The sequence below is a fragment of the Gorilla gorilla genome, chromosome 1 (genome assembly GCF_029281585.2).
Source record: "Gorilla gorilla gorilla isolate KB3781 chromosome 1, NHGRI_mGorGor1-v2.1_pri, whole genome shotgun sequence".
In the NCBI taxonomy this organism is placed as follows: Eukaryota; Metazoa; Chordata; class Mammalia; order Primates; family Hominidae; genus Gorilla; species Gorilla gorilla.
This window is the reverse complement of record NC_073224.2, coordinates 173,361,268-173,381,552: the sequence shown is the minus strand read 5'-3', so window position 1 is coordinate 173,381,552 and position 20,285 is coordinate 173,361,268. Positions and strand designations below refer to the sequence as shown.

Here is a 20,285-nt window from a genome sequence, read left to right as displayed (position 1 = left end):
GAAAAGTCTCTGGCACATGATAGATGCTCAACAGGTTCCTTTTCTACTGACCACTGATTGAGAAGATGAAGATATCTTCTGATAGTGATGCCAAATACTCCAGAGCTTGGAAGACTCTAAGCATTGAATGAAATGCTAGAGTTATATCCCTGCCCAATACTGGACAATTGGTGAAGAAAATACCAGTGATGAGAAAAATTATCATTCTAATCTTGCCAGTTGAATATGAGGACCTAGGATCTGAGAATCATTAGTAGAGCAACAAATACGTATTTAAATGTTTGAAATAGAAGATCTGCAAGTAAAGACAGAGAATAATGACATGACTGTTTACTCTAAAATTCTGAAGGGATGGCTTAATAAATCTGCAAGCCTGCCAAGGGTTAATTTTCCAAGAGAGTTGACTTGAGGAAAGACTAAGGGAGAGCAGGTGTTCACTGTAACTTGATGGATTTAAGTGATCCAACAGGATGAATTTCATGACAGTGAATTTATGTTACCTATTGTGATTTATAGCCAAAGGATGGATGGATGGAGGACAGATGAATAAATATATTGATGGTCATTATTATTATAAATCTTGCAAACAGGATCACTCTACATGCATCCTGGTAGCCTTTAAGGCCTCTCCAAAGAATTTAGAGCATATACTGCATATTAATTTTCCTTTAAAACCTTTTATTTCTATGTGTGTTTATCTGATGGCTGATTTTTTCAAAAATAACTTCATATTTACATACATAATTTTTAACTTTTTAAACCATTTATATCGCTTTTTAGAAGTAGACTTCATAGATCCTTATTAAATAAAGTTGGCTAATAGCCTGTGGTGTATAGAAAGGGTAGTACCATGTAATCTCCTACTTTATCTACCTCTCTGCCTCCACATAGTAGGTTAGAATTAAACAGAAGAATTCTAATGGGGGATATGTTCCAGCTGTCTTTTTTTTTTTTTTTTTTTGAGATGGAGTTTAGCTCTTGTCACCCAGGCTGGAGTGCAGTGGTGTGATCTCAGCTCACCACAACCTCCGGCTCCCAGGTTCAAGTGATTCTCCTGCCTCAGCCTCCCAAGTAGCTGGGATTACAGGCATGTGCCACCACGCCCAGCTAATTTTGTATTTTTTTAGTAGAGACGGGGTTTCTCCATGTTGGTCAGGCTGGTCTCGAACTCCTGACCTCAGGTGATCCACCCACCTCGGTCTCCTAAAATACTGGGATTACAGGCATGAGCCTCTGCCCCCGGCCTTTTTTGTTTTGTTTTGTTTTGTTTTGTTTTGTTTTGTTTTGTTTTGTTTTGTTTTTTTCCGAAACGGAATTTTGCTCTTGTTGCCCAGGCTGGAGTGCAATGCTATGAACTTGGCTCACTGCAACCTCTGTCTCCCAGTTTCAAGCTATTCTCCTGCCTCAGCATCCTAAGTAGCTGGGATTACAGGCATGCGCCCTACTCCAGGCTAATTTTCTATTTTTAGTAGAGATGGGATTTCACCGTTTTGGCCAAACTGTTCTCGAACTCCTGACCTCAGGTGACCCGCCCGCCTCAGCCTCCCAAAGTGGTGGAATTACAGGTGTGAGCCACTGCACATGTCCACCAGCTTCCTTTTTAAATTGATCTTTGAATAATTTAACTTGAACGATTAAATGATACATGTAGTAAGAATTTATAGATTTTACCAAAGGACTGGCCTCCTATTCCCTGAATGAAATATAAAAACGAAAGGGCATATAGAAAAGCATTTCTGGTATTATCCAGTACATTTTCTTTTGAATTCATTTTCTTGTGGAAAATGGAGGGTTTTTTAAACCTCAATTGGTTTGATGAATTACAATTCAATTGAATTTTTCTGTTTATGCCTAAAAAGTCTATCTGAGAAGGACCATTAATTTAAATGCTTTCTACAAGTCATTGTCAGGCCAGGGAGGGACTGGAGATGGAAGGATGTGAAGAAAATAAATGACTGTAGTGTGAGAAAATGGAGGAGAGAAAAAGAAAGTAACCTTTTTACAGATCAAGGTTCTAAGGGAACAGGTCAAATTAATTTACCTAGTGTTTAAAGTATTCTCCTTCATGCAAAACTTGTGTGTCTCCCAAATAGGCTAGGCAGGAAACTCCAAATTCTGTGATATCTCTAACCCAAGTAGAAGGAGCACTGACCTACTTTCAGATCACAATGGAAAGACCAACTGATCAATTGAAGTTTGTAACAGACCTGCACAAAGAGAAGGCTTCATCAATGCTGTATTTTCCTGCTGCATGAAAGAGTTATACTTCTTGTTGTGAGTGTTTTAATCCCCACTTATCTTTTATGATAGATGTTAGTCAATGACATCTCTTGAGACTGAGTTTGGTTTTGTTATTATTGCTCTAACAAAGAAAAGCTTGAGGTTTTGAAATTTTGATTATTTTCAAATTTTGATGATTTTCAAATTTTGATGTCATATTTTATTTCTAAAGGAATAGAGTTATGAGGCTCCTGTAAGTGTCATTTAGTGTCTTTTATGTGATCTGTTAAAAGAGCTGATTTCTGGTTGTTTTATAACTATCAAAATTCCAAGAAAAGCAAGAAAAATCTGCATAAAGTGATGCACAATATATTTTAGGTGTCGTACTGGGTTTTTATACTTATTTAAACCTTACAAAAACCTTTTATGATAGATAGCTGAGAAAACTGAGACTCAGAGAAGTCAAGAAACTTGTCCTAGGAAGTAGTCCTAGGAACTTGTCTTAGGAAGAAGTTTCCAATCTCAAAGCTCATACTTTACAACTATGTCTGCTCCCCATGGATCTTTGTACAGTTCTTATAGCTTAACAGAAGTTGACCACCTGCTTAAAATTCTTCCCAATTATATTCAACTGCATCATTACATTAATATTGGCACAGCAAACACCAAGTCCTTTTGTAGCAAACCTATTTCATGACCATCTTCTTTAACATTTTCTTCTATGTCACCAAAAGAATAAATATTTCTTTTTTAAAGTCATTTTTAGCCCCTTGAAGTTCATAATTACCCTCTAGAAATCTCAATTTTAGTGTCTCAGCATGAATTTTTATATATCAAATCTGAATTTCAAGTTGTCATTTATATCAGACCCTTTTGCAATCTATTGCTAATGGAGTGTGACCTTAAGATTTCTCCCAAAAGCTTCAGTGCTCAGCTCAGAATGATGAGGTATTATCTTTTAAAGAGGTTTTGTGCATACTTAGTACAGAGATCACCTGGATTTCCTTTAAGTCAAGTAGAAACGTAGGTGAAGCATTCAGACCAAAACCACATGCCGACCGACTTTGAACAGTTCATCTTGGTTAGAATTGCAAATATGTAGAACGGCTTGTAAACACTTACTGAATGACTACCTTGCACCAGGTACTGCTAGACACTGAACTCTACATTTTCTACTTCCTGGCACTTGCCTTTATGAAGCATCTCTTATACCCTAGGCAGTAGTCTATGCACGGGAAATCATAAATATCATTAAAAAAATCACTGGACCAACTGGCCTCCATCTTAACTGGTCTTATGTCTTTCTGTAAGAACTTCTGATGACAAAGAATCTGAATTGGATTACAGTGACTATATTTAAAACCTAGAGGAAAAGCTGATACACAAAGCGCCTTAATCTTTTCTGACAGAAATACAGTGAGCATCATAATGAAAAGATATAGCCAGTCTAGAGTTGCTGTCAATATGCGGCATTGTGCCCAGGGCAATTAAATTTGCCTGTTTTTTATTACTGAGACCAAATATTTGGCCTGGGTTCCTGCAGAAAATAAGTAATTCCATTACATGTGATTCACCTTTGAGTAACCCTCCAAGTTAATGAAGACTGAAGCTGAAAATGTATATTTATTACAGAAATAATCCATTTAGCAAATATTTATGGGGTCCCTTTATGTTCACTGGGCAGTATATAAAGATTTAAACATGCAAAATACAGCCTTTGCGTATAAGAAATGTGCAGCCTAACTTGCCTAAAAATAACTCTCCATTTTTTCAAAAAAATCGCATTCTTGTTTTTTGTTTTCAATAAGAGGATAAAATAAATTATGATGACTAACAAAAGATATTCCGAAGTCACGAGGAGCCTGGACTCTGGAGTCAGGCAGAGGGTGTTTTAAAATGTGATCTGCTATTTATCACCTGTGCGATCTGGCATCAGGTTCTTCTCATGCGCCATGATATAGAATCAATATGATAATAGCTCCCATCTTATTAAATTGTGTTGAACTAAGATAAGAAAATTCCTGATAAATTTCCTGAAACATCACAACTACTCAGTACATTATGTCTATTAATTTTTTTATGATACATGTTTTGAGCTAAATTGAGTTTTTAGTGTATCATTGTGCACATTTCCCACCTAAAATGTAATGTAGCCTTAGCACATCCCTCACTCTGAGTCCCTGCTCTCTGGCCGAAGGTCTGTGTACTCAGATTGGTCCATCCGGTATAGTTTGGGGCTCCTTCTCCTCCTTCCCTAATGCATCTATATACACAAATAAATATCAAAAAATTGTCCACCAATGGAATGTAGATTGCAAACATCGGCAAAAGTCATTAGTTTAAAAAAAATGATTATATAAACACTAAGCAGCTTTTTAAGAAATTGTTTAACAAACATTGATGACATGTCTTCTGTGCACCAGGTACTGCAATAATCATCATGACCATTCTGAAAGAAGTTGCTTGACTCTGGAGCCAAACAGACCTAGCTCAACATCTTGGTCTTGTTACTCATTTGTTTAGTGACTTTGAAAGAGAAACTTACTTACTTTGAGTCTGTTTCTTAATCCAAAGACAGGGAGTTAGTAATACCTTCTGAGGTTGTTGAAAGAATTGGTCTGCATTAAAGTGCTTGACACAGTGCCTGGCACATGCAAGGTTCTCAGTAAACAAGAGCTGCCTTTCCCTCACCCCTAGTGATTACAGAGAGAGAATTAAGATTGTCCCTCCAAATCGCATATCTTGTGAGAACACGAATCTTATATGGAAAGTAGCACGGTACCTCTTAGACTCTCTATCAATGTTGCTGCAAATGATAGCTGGAAGGCAGTCAAATTGGGTTTTAAACCCAGATCTTTGGATTCTGAGTATGGTCACATATTTTGTTCCCTTCCACCCTGTCACCCTACTTCAGTTTTTGGAAGCGCACATTTGCATGCTTCTGGGGGAGATACGTGAGGAACAGATGGCATTCCACTATTAACTGGGTTCTACATATTGATCCTAAAGAGCGGTCATTGCCAACTTACCTCCTCTTCTTAAAGCTCCTCTTCTTCTCCAGAGCTCTAGGTCACTCCTAGAGCTGGCTTTGTTCCTAGTCCTTGTCTTGTCCAAGCTCTGTTTAAAAGCACAGTGAGGGATGAGAGGCAGGAGGAGCAAATGCACCTTAGGAACATGATCTCCAAAAGTGGTGCCTTTTCAACAATTTTAAAGGCAGTACATTTATATAGAGGTTCTAACACCACAATAAAGAGTTATTAGAGAAAGCAATGTGTAGCAAGACTATGAGGTGAGTAAGGAAGGTGGGCAAAAAGGAAGTGCTTTCAAAGACAGAACGCCCTCTCCCGCAGGCCCTGCCTGCCCCAGTGTTAGAACCTGGCTTTGTCTTTGGCTCTTCTCTGGTTTGTACCTGCCCCACCTCTCTTCCCACCCCAGTCCCTTTAAGTTAGCTTGGGTGATAAGCTAAGATGCTGATAGGAAGGTGACCATTCTACATTTCTGCTAAGATGCTGATAGGAAGGTGACCATTCTACATTTGGCCTCTCCATGTTGTTCTGTTACCAGCTAGCAATGGAATGGCAGGAATACAGGACAAGGAGAGAAAGGAGGGGTTATTGGCAGGACTCTCCACTTACACTTCTAGGAGACAGCATCGTGGGTTAAGGCGAGCAGCGTCTTGTGTCTGGTCCTCAGCTTCTGCCTACAGAATGCAAACACCTCAGTGTCTTCTGTTTGGGACTCAGCTCCAGGAGTGTGACCTCCACTTGGCGATCTACAGAAAAGTCTTCATTTGTATGGAGAAAAATATTTCAGGTGTGTTTTAAAAATAAAATAAAATAGAAATAAAACTAAACAAGCAAAACCTCTGTAGGTTCTTTGGAGTATGAGACTTTGATGTTTTACCTAAAATTAGTATAGAGTCCAAGTTTCCTTTCTAAAGGTTTCCTCTAAACAATTCTCCTTTCAGTGTAACATTTAAAAGTGGCTCAAATTCAAAATTTGATGTTTACTTAATGAATCCCTACAATTCCTATCAGTTGTACTCAGGAGAAAAGAAAATGGATAAAGATAGTTTATTTTTTCTGCTGTACTGTTTCTTCTTCACCTGCAGGTCTGTATACTCTTAAAGCCAGGAAATTCTAAGGTACTTTGTGGGAGTTTTTTTAGTTACTTTAGGGAAGATTCAGAGAAAAACACCAGTAAACACACTAATTTTTGTTTCAAGTTAAAAAGGTTATTTTTAAAAAGTTTTTTAAAAAAATGTCTTTCAAACTATTCTTGACCTGCAATCTATCATAATGTACTAGCCGTTCTGACACTGTTATAAAGATACTACCCAAGACTGGGTAATTTATAAAGAAAGGGGGTTTAATTGACTCACAGTTCCACATGGCTGGGGAGGCCTCAGGAAACTCACAATCATGGTAGAAGGTGAAGGGGAAGCAAGGCACGTCTTACATGGCAGCAGAGGAGAGAGACAGAGAGACAGAGAGAGTGGGAGGAGGAGAAGTGCCACACTTAAAGCATAAGCTCTCATGAGAACTCTCTCACCAGCATGGGGAAAATTGCCCCCATGATCCAATCACCTCCATCAGGTCCCTCCCTTGACATGTGGGGATTACAATTCCAGATGTGATTTGAGTGGGGACATAAAGCCAAACCATATCACATAAGAAATGTATTTTATATCACCATCCAATTTGGCCAAGAGTTTCATGAAACAGTATTTATCCTTTCTATAGGCAATGCATGTTTTTCTGTTTCATTTTAAAATTGAGGTTTTGCCCTAACAAACTGCCTTCACAAGCTTCCAATGGGGCCTTATTTGCAGTTTGAAAAGGGGATTGAGAAATACTGCCTCTCTTTTAACACAATTGAGCCAATTATTTTAAAGAATGTTCTTTTCATGCGACATGGGGAGGTGAAAATAAACAAGATGCCCGCATGGATGGAGCTGCTGACTTCATGGAGTTCACCATCTAGTGGGATTAATATAACATTGTGATTTTAGGAGAACAGATCAAAGGAGCAAGCATCATGACAAAAATGCATTTGCTTATGAAAAGCTTTTTGCAAACTTCTGATACATGAGTGAGAAAAGCTGGATGTCTGTTGTAAATTCTCATGGAAATATTACTTTCTTGATTCTGAAGGTCACTATGAACAGGAATTTGTGACCATATTGATGTCTTTACTAAATATTTGACAACTTTGGCAAAACAAGACAAAAACCAAAAGCAGTAACATGTGCCACAAACTTTTAAGCCAATCTGCCTTGTTTCTTTCTTTTCTTCCCCACTTGTTCCCATCCTTGTCCTCCCTTGTCACAGAATAATCTGGCTTGAACTATTCCATTTCTTTTTTATCATGGTAAAATACATACAAAATAAAATTTTCCGTTTTGGCCATTTTAGAGAGTAAAACTCAGTGGCATTTAGTACGTTCTCAATGTCATGCAACATAACCACCATCAAGTTCCAGAACTTTATATCACCCCAAAAGGAAATCTGTATTCGTTAAGCAGCCATTCCCTTTTCCCAGTCCACTCGGCCTCTGTCAACCTCCAATCTGCTTTCTGTATTAATGAATTTGCCTACTCTGGAAATTTCATATAAATGAAATCACGTAATACGTGGCTCTTTGCATTTGGCTCCCTTCATTTAGCATAGTATTTTCAAGGTTCATTCACATTGCAGCCTGTATCAGTACTTTTTTCCTTTTTATGGCTGAATAGTATTCCATTGCATGGCTAGGCCACATTTTGCTTATCCATTTATCTGTTGATGGAGAGCCATTTCATTGTAAAAGGAATTTTATTCACAAAATAATTAGAAACTAAATGATTGGGCATATCTTTACAGCTTTTATTACATATGTATTAAAAGTAGAGTCTGAAGGTTTTTGAAGAAATCTGATGTCTCTGTAGGAGCCTGAGTATGAGAAGTACTCTGTATTCAGAAGCTCATGAGATTGTGCTGGGCCTCACCTATAAATTCAGGATTTATCTGCATACATATGATGAATGAGACCACGTGAGTGGATGAAATCACCCTCAGAAAAGGATATAGAATTGCCTAGGACAAAGCCCTGAAGAACTCCAACATGCTGGGGAGTACTGGAGTAAGAGTAGCCTCCAGTTTCCTTGCTGGGGATGAAGATAATAAAACCTAACTTAGGCAAACTCTCAGGCTCACTACTTTAGGGAAAAATACCACCTACTTTTTCACAAAGTTTGTAAGAGATTTAAAGGAGGCAACATACGCATCCAGTGCCTGGGCAATAGGTAGGACCTCAGCACTGGTAGCTGGTAGTATTCCAATGACAAAATTTCTTTCTACTCTGTATTTTTGACACTATCACTATCATCGATTTCCACATCTGTTACTTTATTTATCTTATCTGGTAAGACATTGATGATATTTGTCTGGTAACATTATAACTGGGCTGCCTAGTTTGAAATAAGTTTTCAACCTTTTAAAAATCCATCTATATTTAATTTTGTGTGTGTGTGTGGTTGTTTCCCACAACACCAAAAGAAGCTAAAGGAATCTGAATTTGGTGGAGAAGTTAGAGGCACAGGCCAGACACACAGTGTGGCAGTTTTGGATCCACATAAGAAAGTGTTCTCAATTCCATAGCTTGGGAGAGAACCATTCTAACCCCAGATTATCAAGACAGTAAAATTATTTCCCTTTAGATGTTTTTGTTTTGATGTTGGCAAGGGAAGAGTCATCACATTTCTTAAAGGACGCTTAGTTTTTGCCCTCCTATTTTTGGTAAAAAATAGTTGACAAAAAAATTTGTGCTCCACCCCAGATGCAATTATATTGTAATCATAACTACCTGAAGTCAAAAATCATTGGATATACTGTTTTTAAAACTTATCGGATTATTGAACATAGTGTCTTAAATTTGTTATTCCTATAAGATCCTTGACTATTGTTGCTCTTTGTTGAAGAGTTTCAGTATTTTTTGATGAATTCTCAAAAGACATGAACACACTTCCCTTCACTCAATTTTAACACAGTTGGTGTGATTGTTTTCTCCTTGGATCTTCTGAAAGATTCACTAAGATATGAATAACTTACTTTCATAACTTCATTTGCTTTAGTCTTTCAGTTTTCTTCATATTTTTTGTAAACTTCTTAAACCTTTCCACTTTTGAAGAAGTAAAAAGTTTTCAATCTTTTTTTTTCTTTTTTTTTTTGGAGATGAAGTCTCACTTTGTCACCCAGGCTGGAGTGCAATGGCCTGATCTTGACTCACTACAACCTCTGCCTCCCAGATTCAAGCAATTCTCCCATCTCAGCCTCCCAAGAAGCTGGGACTACAGGTGTGCACCACCACGCCAGGCTAATTTTTTTGTATTTTTAGTAGAGACAGGGTTTCACCATGTTGGCCAGGCTGGTCTCGAACTCCTGACCTCAAGTGATCCACCCGCCTCAGCCTCCCACACGGCTAGGATTACAGGCATAGGCCACTGCACCTGGCCCAACCTTTTTTTCTTATTCAACAATTTGATTAGGGTATTTTTTTTCTAGAATTTCACATATTGTGTGTATGCCTATTGACATTCTATGTATAAGTGTATTTCATGTGTTAAAAACATGATTTCCAGTGAAAGTAAAGCTACAGATATAGGCATGGCATTTTGTGAAGGTGTGCAGATTCTTTCGTCTCTTATCGTTCGCTGATTTGTTATAGGCTGAGAGGTTGAAACATAAAGGTAATATAACTTGTATTAAGCTATGCAATTAGAACTGATGCTGGGAATGGACTCTCTGCCTCCTGGATCCTGATTCAGTGCATTTTTTTCACTGGAAAGTGGACAACACATGATGTTCATGACCTAGTTCACGTTGGCTATTGTCCAAACTTGGTGGTCAAAACCAGCACAGGGTCTATGGAAAACTACTATTTCCTGTTCTGTTACCAATTTAATACAAACAGTACTGGAATGTGTGTGTATTTTCTGATATATTTGGTAAGGCATGCTATTTTTTATCTCATAGGTCAAGTTACAGGAAGTAAAGCACTTGAAACCCTGAGATGATAATAGCATTGGTTTTACAGTTCTGTAAAAACCAGTGGTGATTGCTGAACATGGCATTCATTGTGAGCTCAAAGCTAAAACGGAAGCAAAGAGAAGCCAATTAGGAGACTTGAAAACCAAGGAAAATAGTAGGGATAGACTGATGATTATGTAACTATGATACTTTGTCCTTATAAGGGAATAAGACAATTAGAGGTGAGAAAGAAGTTTTTAATAAACAAAATGAAAAATAAAAGGGGAGAAGGTGTTTCTTAATATTATGGGTGGGTTGTTTTAAATGTCAATACATTTTCCTGTAAGCTCATCATGTGGAGAGTAACGGAAAATAGTTTTATGTGGGAGGACTTTTAAAAAAATTGACATTTTAAAGACCTAAATGTCTTAAATGGATGACTATTAAAATACAAAATTAGACAGAACAGAGACATTTTGAAGATTGTATTTGAGTAGTATCCTAAGAGGCAGATAATGAATGACTCAGATAGTCTGAGTGGTTTGGGCTGACTCACATGTTTTGGAAAAATGTATCATCAACTCACTGAATCTGTCATTGTTTTTCCCTTTGTTCCACCTGGTAGCACCAAACAAATCTGAAATATCAGTGACTTTCTCAGCTCCAATTTCTCAAGAAGACTTTCCAAACCACCAATAATAAGTCTAAGGTTTGAATATATAAACATTTAGTATATTTGAATAATACTCACTAACAGAAGCACAAGGCATGTCTGTAACTATGGAACATGTGAGGGATGGGAAACACAAACAGCCTTGACAAGAGAAGTACAGAAGAACCAAGACTGGGCTTGCCTTGTCTGGATGGAAGAAAAGGGCTTTCTTAGCCAGTGCTGCTTGAATGGTGCTTCCTGGAAGATATTTGAAATCACAAATATTATCTGGACTTATAAATGAGGGAGCCTTGGCCTTTGTTCAAGAAAGGATCAGAGCCTACTAGGGAAACTGACACAGGGAATAATAGGTGATACCCTTTGATATATCATAATACATATAAGAGCAACATTTTATGGGGAGCATAGAGTAGTCAGTGTCTTACGCCCCTAGGATTAAGAAGCCCTGCAGAAGGAGAGACATTTGGTCTGGGCCTTAAAGGATGAATTGGAATTCTAAACGTCCACAAAATAGAAAAAGCATTTCAACTTTAAGTAAGGACCAAACAAGAAAGAAAGAGACACAGAAGTGCAAATTTTGGGGTGTGTTCAGAGAATGGTTAATAATTCAATGCAGCCACAGACTGGAGGAAGCAGTAAAAGATAAGATGGGAATACGAGACACAAAGATGTGTCAGATCTGTGCAGTTGTCTTGGCATGGGCCACATGATCCATCTCTTGGCATTATCCCAGTCTAAAGAATATGTCTAACCTGAAAATGGCTATTCTTCTAAATCTGTGATTTGGCTTCTTGGCAGAACCCCAATATGGGTGATGAACAACAGTAGTCTAAGAAAATCTTGCAATCTTTTCTATACCCATGTATCCATATATCGTTATGTTGCTTATAGTGCTAAGAACTTATGGTATGAAGTCCTTGATAAATAACTATTGAAAAATGTAATAATGAATCATATGGACATGCAGACACACATACCTTTACATACAACTTCAGAAACTTCATTGCTTTCTAAACATTTAAGTCTAACTGGTGTGTTACAACCTTCAAAATATGTTCACTTGAATGTTGCTGAGAGAGTTTTTGACCCTTTGCTGTTTTCCCACAGGATTGAAAAAACGTACAAGGAAGGCCTTTGGAATACGGAAGAAAGAAAAGGACACTGATTCTACGTATGTACTTTAGGAGTTTGCCTCCTCGAAGAAGCTATTTGCATAAGAGATGCTCTTATCACAGTCAATATAAGATTGCCACAGTTTTCTCGGATATTGTGTACTATTTGCTTTCCTCATTTCTGAGTAAATTGTGATTATTCAATATAAACAGTTCTTAGATTTATGCTAAAAAGGTAAAAATTTTTCATCATGTGTTCAGTTTTTAATCATGTGTTTCTTTCTTTCTTTCTTTCTTTCTTTGATCATTACACTTCCCAGCAGTCTCAGGAGGCAGAAAATGTGACTGTTATTTTATGAAGGATAAAAATAATTCATTTCCACATATAGGGTTGACCTTACAATCTGAACTAAAGAAACAACAAAACACCTGTTTGGATAGATTAGACCTAACCAGAAACAGAAATGTAGACTAGATAACATCTCCAAGCTCTTACTTGAGATGCCAAGATTTTGTACAAGCCAAATTGTAAATCAACCAACAGAATTCAGGAATTATTGGATATTTAGCAGTGAATAAGAAACAAATGCCAGAAACAACTGTGGGGATGCTTTTACATATTTAAGTGTCATATCCAAGAGAATTAATTGCCCACAGACACTGATAGATGCTGAAAATGTCCAGTGATATAACAGTTTCATTCCATGAACTTCCTTCCACTTATTTGACCATCTTGAATTCTCCTGCAGAAGTATTGAGCTCTGATACAAAACCTCAGTTGCCTTTTGCAGCCAAGCAGGTAACTTATATATGTGAAGTCCACTGGCTGGGAAGTTGAGACTCCAGCCCAAGACCAGTGTAGGGAGAGCACAACTATTCAGCTGCAGGTGGTTGTGACCAGGTAGAAATGCAGATCTGATGTAGTTTGCTGTACGTCAGAATCGAGCCCATTATACCCCTCATTTGGCTAGAATCTCTGAAAGAAAGTTAGAAAATGGGAAAAGCAACGGTTGTATGGGCACAGGTGAAAATGAAGAAAGCCACATTTATTCTCACCTTTAGCTTTTCATTCTGTATATTTTTATCATGCGTAAATTTTATCACAAGATCCTGAGTATTTCCCTGGGCCCTTGTCCTTTAAGAATTTATGATTCATGAGATAAAATATCTACTACATAAATTAAAGTATTGTTTGTACAACTAATGAGGTAACATACTTGAAATGACTAATATGGTACCTAATACTTAGTAAATGCTCAGCAAATGGCAGTTGCTGGTACTCTTATTATTACTGACACAAATTAGTATGTGTAAGTTCCTTACAAGCAACTAAGATGGGATTTCATGGGAATTTAAGGGTGAAAAATCTCATATTTGGGTTGATGATCAGTGATGCTTCAGGGTGGGGGAGGAGACTTGAGTTTGGCCTTCAAGAAGATGAGGATGTGTATTTCATGCAAAGGGAACAACAAAAGCAAAAGCAGAAAGGTAGAAAAGTCCACTAGGCATTTACTGACAAGACAAATGGGGCAGTTTGTCTACTTGGGGTTACAGGTAAATGTGATAATGGAAGGCCAGGCTGGAAAGGAGATCAGGACCAGATAGGAAGGGCCTTAAGTACCAGGCTGAAGTGTGTGGGCTACTTCCATAGGCAGTGGGCCACCTTGAAACCTTGAAAGTTTTTAAGCCAAAGAGTGCAAAGGATTGGGCGAACAAAGTTATTTTTTGTCTAGATGCCAAATGTTAAGTTCTTATATTTTCTTTTTGCATTTTCTTTTGTAACTATTTATTTCAAGAATATTACATTTACTGTTGTCCTGCAAATTTTTCTAAATAATTAAGTTAGCAATATTTTTCTGAGGATTATATAATTTACATTGTTTCTTAAGAAGTTTGCCATTTTCTTTCTTATACTTTAAGTTCTAGGGTACATGTGCACAACGTGCAGGTTTGTTACATATGTATACATGTGCCATGTTGGTGTGCTGCATCCATTAACTCGTCATTAACATTAGGTATATCTCCTAATGCTATCCCTCCCCCCTCCCCCCACCCCACAACAGGCCCCAGTGTGTGATGTTCCCCTTCCTGTGTTCAAGTGTTCTCATTGTTCAATTCCCACCTATGAGTGAGAACATGCGGTGTTTGATTTTTTGTCCTCGCGATAGTTTGCTGAGAATGATGGTTTCCAGCTTCATCCACGTCCCTACAAAGGACATGAACTCATTATTTTTTATGGCTGCATAGTATTCCATGGTGTATATGTGCCACATTTTCTTAATCCAGTCTATCATTGTTAGACATTTGAGTTGATTCCAAGTCTTTGCTATTGTGAATAGTGCCGCAATAAACATACGTGTGCATGTGTATTTATAGCAGCATGATGTATATTCCCTTGCCATTTTGTAATCATTAACCACCCAGAATATGTGATGATGCCTTCACTAGATCAGAAGACCTGGGCTGTAGTCCCAGCATTGCCAAAACTCCATGGCTTTGGGAATTACCCTTTACTTTGCTGGGCCTCAGTTTCCACACCTGTAAACAACAACAACAAAGAAATTTACACTACATGGAATCAAATTTCCCTAAAGGGCCAGACACTATACGAGTCATATAAGGGAAGGCATTATAGGACTCATATAGTGCCAGGTGTTTTGTGGGACACTATTCGATGGATCTCAGGAGAACATCGTTAATGGAAACCAAATCCATTTCTGAATGAAGACAATGTCTGTAATTGACTGCACCAGAGATTTCTGGCATGTGAGGAAAGTTGGAATGGAAAAAAGCTTTCTCAAGAGAGAAAAGGTTGAACAACCTCTACAGGGCAGGCTGAACTAATTTACATGTAGCCAAAGCACTACTCTTCCATCATCATTTCTAAAGTTATTAAAATAGCTGAGTTATTCCTCACAGCTATGGGTAGAGGCCCAATATCTCTCTGAGGTACTCTAACAAGACATTTGTTTAAAGAATCCCAAGTATCCTTCCTTAACTTCTTATCATTTGAGAGTCCCAAATTACTTATGTGATAGCAAAATAGCTGAAGCTGGTTCCACCATCAGTGATGGTCAAAGGACAAGCTGTTTAGTATGTTCAGTATAAGCCTTTGCTTTTCATGAACTCCCTAATGCTTTCGTGAACTCTGTAGTTGGATCACATATCATTCTCAGAAAAGAAATCATAAATGCAAAGGGGTTGGGAAAGCACTCTAGCAATTTGCTGTCCCTTCAGCTTTAGTAAATGCTTGTGTTTTTCTGTGATCATTGAAGCCTTGTTGATGCAAACTGTTTTCAGGGCTGCTACAACTCACTGTGGGTTGCTCAGCAACCTGCTAGGGTAGACACACCAGCACCAACTTCAGCTGATTGAACCTCCTAAGATATACAGTGGGGTTAGGACCAGAGTTTCCTGATTTGGTCATCATTACAGCAGCTGATAGAGGAAGGGAGAGAGCTTGTGCTAAGTGGAAGGCCCTGTGCAGGACATATGTTGCGCTGATATCCTTTTTAGTCTTCCTAGTAATTAAATAAGGTTAGCAGTAATACATCAATTTTAAAGAGAAATATCAGTGCCAAAGGGGGTTAAGTAACTTTCTGAAGGCTACCCACAAACTAAGACTTGGAGGCCATATTCTAGTCTAAAATCAGTGTCTGTGCTTTCATCACCCAAAAGAAAAGATATCAATGGGTAGAATTAAAATCCAGACAGATAGGAGGGTAAAAAAAAAAAAAGACAGTAGTTACAAAAGGTAACTGAAACTTTAAAATATAGATGCCAAAAGTCCATGGTAGATGATTCTTTTTAAAATAGAAGTCAGCAAATACAATAAGTCTGCCATGAAAAAGAAAAAAATTATTTTAAAATACAATATAAAACCTCATTAGAGGGGGTTAGAAAGTGAAATTAGAACACATGCCCAAGTGTCTGAGGCTGCTGAAATCTCTTCACTCCCTAACCTGGGTCATACTGTATAAAAATTATTATTCTAGAAAACATTTAATGAGCATTTACTATGTTCTAGAGACTGTCTCAGGTTCTTCACTTATGTTAGTCCACTGAATCCTCTAATAGCCCTATGGGATATATGCTGTTATGATGGCTATTTTATAGATGAAGAAACTGAGAAACAAAGGGGTGAAGTAACTTTCCCAAGCTTCTGCAGCGAGGAAATCGACATTGGTTGATCCCATGCAGTCTGGCACTGGAGCCGGTGCCCTTAGCCACCATGCTGACTGACTCCGCAGGACACATGAGCCACATTTCCATCAGTCGAGAAGACAAAGGATCAGAATAGGACTCCAGTGCTGCTATGTACAATCACAGTTTCTCTGATTAAAAATTGTGAAAGACCATCCCAACAGCTGCAATAAGCATAAGGTCAAATGCCTCCCATTTAAGATCCCCTACTGATATGACCTTGTACCTGGATTCACAGTGAGCAACACCACAGCCAGGCCAATCTCCGAGCTTTTGCCGCATCTATTTCTTGCTGTTCCCAAAGGCATCCCCACATGGATCAGTGCCTCTAAACACATCCTACCCAAAAGTTGATGCAATCACTTCTCTCCCAGCTCCGTTAGCAGAGGTTGAAGTCCTAGTAAGAATTACTCATATGTGGAGATATTAAGTCCTAGTAAGTTGAAGCCCTAGTAAGAAATACTCAGTATATTGGCCAGGCACCATGGCTCACACCTGTAATTCCAGCACTTCGGGAAGCTGAGGTAGGTGGATTACCTGAGGTCAAGAGTTCGAGACCAGCCTGGCCAACATGGTAAAACTGCTTCTCTACTAAAAATACAAAATTAGCTGGGCGTGGTGATGCATGCCTATAATCTCAGCTACTTGGGAGGCTGAGCCAGGAGAATCACTTGAGCCTGGGAGGCAGAGATTGCAGTGAGCTGAGATTGTGCCATTGCACACCAGCCTGGGTGACAAGAGCAAAACTCCATAAAGAAAGAAAGAAAGAAAGAAAGAAAGAAAGAAAGAAAGAAAGAAAGAAAGAAAGAAAGAAAGAAAGAAAGGGAAAGAAAGAGAAAGAAAGAGAGGAAAGAGAGGAAGAAGGAAGGAAGGGAAAGGAAAGGAAGGAAGGAAGAAAGAGAAAGAAAGAGAAAGAAAGAAAGAAAGAAAGAAAGAAAGAAAGAAAGAAAGAAAGAAAGAGAGAGAGAAAGAAAGAAAAAGAAAAAGAAAGACTGACTCAGTATATAGATACAAAAAGAGAATTGGCTTTGATGAGTATGGATTGGTACCTATCCTCAGTGCTCTCCTGCTAGCCTGGGCTTACTATGACCATGATAACCCACTGGATTTACTCACCCGTTTCATTCTCTCTGAGATTAATATGTTTTCATTATTTTTATCCTTTGGTCCTAACCAATCACCTGGCTCATTACAAGCACTTTTGTCGGCCAAGATTCTTCCTATCGTTCTATTTTAAATAAAATTTTTTCAAACTGGTTAATTTCGACATCCAGGTAATGTCCAAAAGTCTCAAGATTTCTGTCAATTCCCATGGTCTTTCAATATCAGAATCTTCTCTGTTTCTTGTCCCTGTATCACTGATTCACCTCTGCATCTGTGTGGACACAGAACTCACTAGTTATGAAAAATATGCACTCTGTCAAGTGTATTATAATCCAAGTAAAATATTCTGCTAATTTTGAAGGGATGTTGGTGGGGAAAGGGAATCACACCTTGGAGTCCAGATGGCATCCTACCAACTCTCTGCATTGCTCTCTCTCTCTTTCTCTCTCTCTCTCTTTCTCTCCTCACTGGCTCCCTGCCATGAAGCAATAATTTTCTTACCTGATTGCACCTTCTGAAGAATGGTTCCAACCCCACACCAAACTCCTCAAGACATCAAAGTTCACCTCAAGCACTTATTAAGGTTTTCTTCCAAATAATGAGGCTCCCTTTCGAAGCATAATACGTATCGCTGTATGTTTTAGCCTCCTAAAAACTGAATTAAAATGGGAAGTTATAAAATTACTGTGGCTACCTTTTAGTTTCTCCCCCTGCTCTTCTCATCCAGTTTTCCAAAATACCTCTAATACCTCTCCTACACTGCCCTAAAGTCCAGTGTGGCTGTAAGTGGGCAGTTTTGTGTTCCTAGTGAAGAGACATCTTGGAAGAGAAAAGAAATTATAATCAACTCACAGTTTTGAATACCATGTGTCAGGAACTATTGTAAGTTCTCTCTATATATTACCTTATTTAAACTGGCTCAGAGAGGTTAAGTGTTCAAGGTCATAGAACTATTTGGACACCCAGCTTCATCTTACTGGAAAGCCCTTGCTCTTGACCACTGCAGCATAGTGCCACCATAGAATAGCTGCCCCGGGTTTTAGTCATCAGAAGGAGACATTTAGCAAAATGTTGTTCTCCATTTCCTGCTCTTCTATAATGGAAGGAGAGGTAAGCAGAGAAATATGGAGGAAAGTACCAATTCTCAAAATAAAGTTGAAAAATACCACAGAAGCTTTTTCATCTAGGAGGCAATTCAGGACCATTCGCAGAAGAAAAGATAAAACGGCTGGGCTCAGTGATGCTCTCCTGCAATCCCAGCTTCTCGGGAGGCTGGAGCAGAGGTTTGCTGGAGCCAGCAGTTCAAGGCTGGGTAGTACGCTTTTGATTGCACCTGTGAATAGCCACTGCACTCCAGCCTGGGCAACATAACAAGACCCCATCTCTTAAAAATACATAGATGAGAGAGCAAATTGGTTTACTTGCCTCATGATAGTTTTAAATGGAGCCAGCTAGAGTGGGATAGTTTTAAATGGAGCCAGCTAGAGTGGAGTCTCTTTAATAAACTCTCCTCTCAAAAATGAACCAAGGCACTACCCTTCCCACATGTGGCTTTGGGCTGCAATTTTTTAATGAGAATTTCCTTCCCACATACACATACCCCACACTTAAATACCACTCAACCAATTTGTTTTGATTTAGTTTTCATTAGCCAGGTTTACTGGGGTGGGAATGCTGGGGAAGGGGAGGATGGTGGTTATTGGTTCTTACTGTTGTACTTTAGTCTATGTGGCAAGAATGATTCCTTATCATAATAGCTATCAATTTCTTTTTGTTACAGAGGTTCACCAGATAGAGATGGAATTGTAAGTATTTAAATAACCATTTTTACTGAGTTTGTGCTTCAATATATGCTATGTTTAAATTTCTCAAAGTCCTTTTTTTTTCCTGTAGGGAAAAAAATAGCTTGAATGACTTTTTGGACCTCTCACTATTGGAATTTTCTATATTAATTGCATGGGACATAAACATAGTCTTGGTCAAGCTAGACTTATTTATGGCATTTACCTAAAACCCTGCCCCAGAGCAGGCAGGAAAACAGATGGTGGGTCACAAGCCAGACAGTTCACGCAGGGGCTGCTCCCATCAACTGTTATTTCATTTCCAATTTAATGATGTAAAAGCTCATTACGGGAGAATGTTTTTCTCCAACAGAGGCCACAAAGTTGTAATGAAGCTGAGATCCAAGAAAATTGAAAGAAGCTTTTCCCCTTTAGTAGTTGTGCTGCAGATACATTTTCTCTATTAAATTCAAAAGTAGGAGATGGTCTTGAAAACCACTTAAGCCTGAATTTACAGCCTGAAAGAGGAAAATGTGTCCACTGGGTTTAGATTTAACAGTTAACTCTGACTCCTTGCTGGCCGCCAGAATTCTTGCTTTTTAAAGAAGTCCGTGGTGTATGGGCTTAGATTTATCCGAGTTGTGCTTACGGGAGTCTGCACCGACTCCTAAAATGACTTCCTTCAAATCTAAATCAGATGCCTATTCAGAAGGTTCAAAAGAACAGCTGTTACTGAAAAAAAAAATGGACTTACATTAGGCTCATTGGGCTGGAGTGGGAACTAAAATAAACCTGATGGTTAAAAAATTTTTTAAATCACCCTTCACAATATTATACATAAACTGGGGTGTTAATTGCAGCTATAGCAGGAATTTTCCTTCCACACTTGACTCAAGGTTCTTAGCTTTGGGGTGCCTTTTGCTCTCATGTGGTTCTTACCATGAAATGTTAAGAAAATAGACTGAAATTGATCAGACATTGGGTAACACTATAATCAAGGCTCTATTCAGCAGGGGAAAAAAAAGACCCAGAAGACTCAGCTTCTCCTCACCTCTTGCTTCTGGCTCAGAGCCCTCTCGTTAACTCTGTCTCAGGTACTCTCTGCTTCTGTGTCTCTTCTTTGCTTCTGGCTTGGTCCCCTCCCTGGGTTCTCTGGTCCCCTCTGACCTTTGCAAAGCTCTGTTAG

General features: G+C 38.5%; 1 protein-coding gene across 39 annotated transcripts in view; it reads left to right on the top strand.

Moving 5' to 3' along the window:
• The window catches only part of SGIP1 (SH3GL interacting endocytic adaptor 1), a 216,292-nt gene that overhangs the window by 80,675 nt on the left and 115,332 nt on the right, over nucleotides 1–20,285 (top strand). For 32 of the 39 annotated variants that reach the window (XM_063697907.1, XM_063697898.1, XM_063697857.1 and 29 more), the window contains 2 exons: nucleotides 12,007–12,070; nucleotides 19,099–19,123. In XM_063697907.1, the coding sequence (XP_063553977.1) occupies nucleotides 12,007–12,070; nucleotides 19,099–19,123 (89 nt within the window). Of the gene's footprint in view, nucleotides 1–12,006; nucleotides 12,071–19,098; nucleotides 19,124–20,109; nucleotides 20,194–20,285 lie in introns of all 39 variants that reach the window. The other 7 variants (XM_055350242.2, XM_055350239.2, XM_063697868.1 and 4 more) reach the window with 1 other exon arrangement.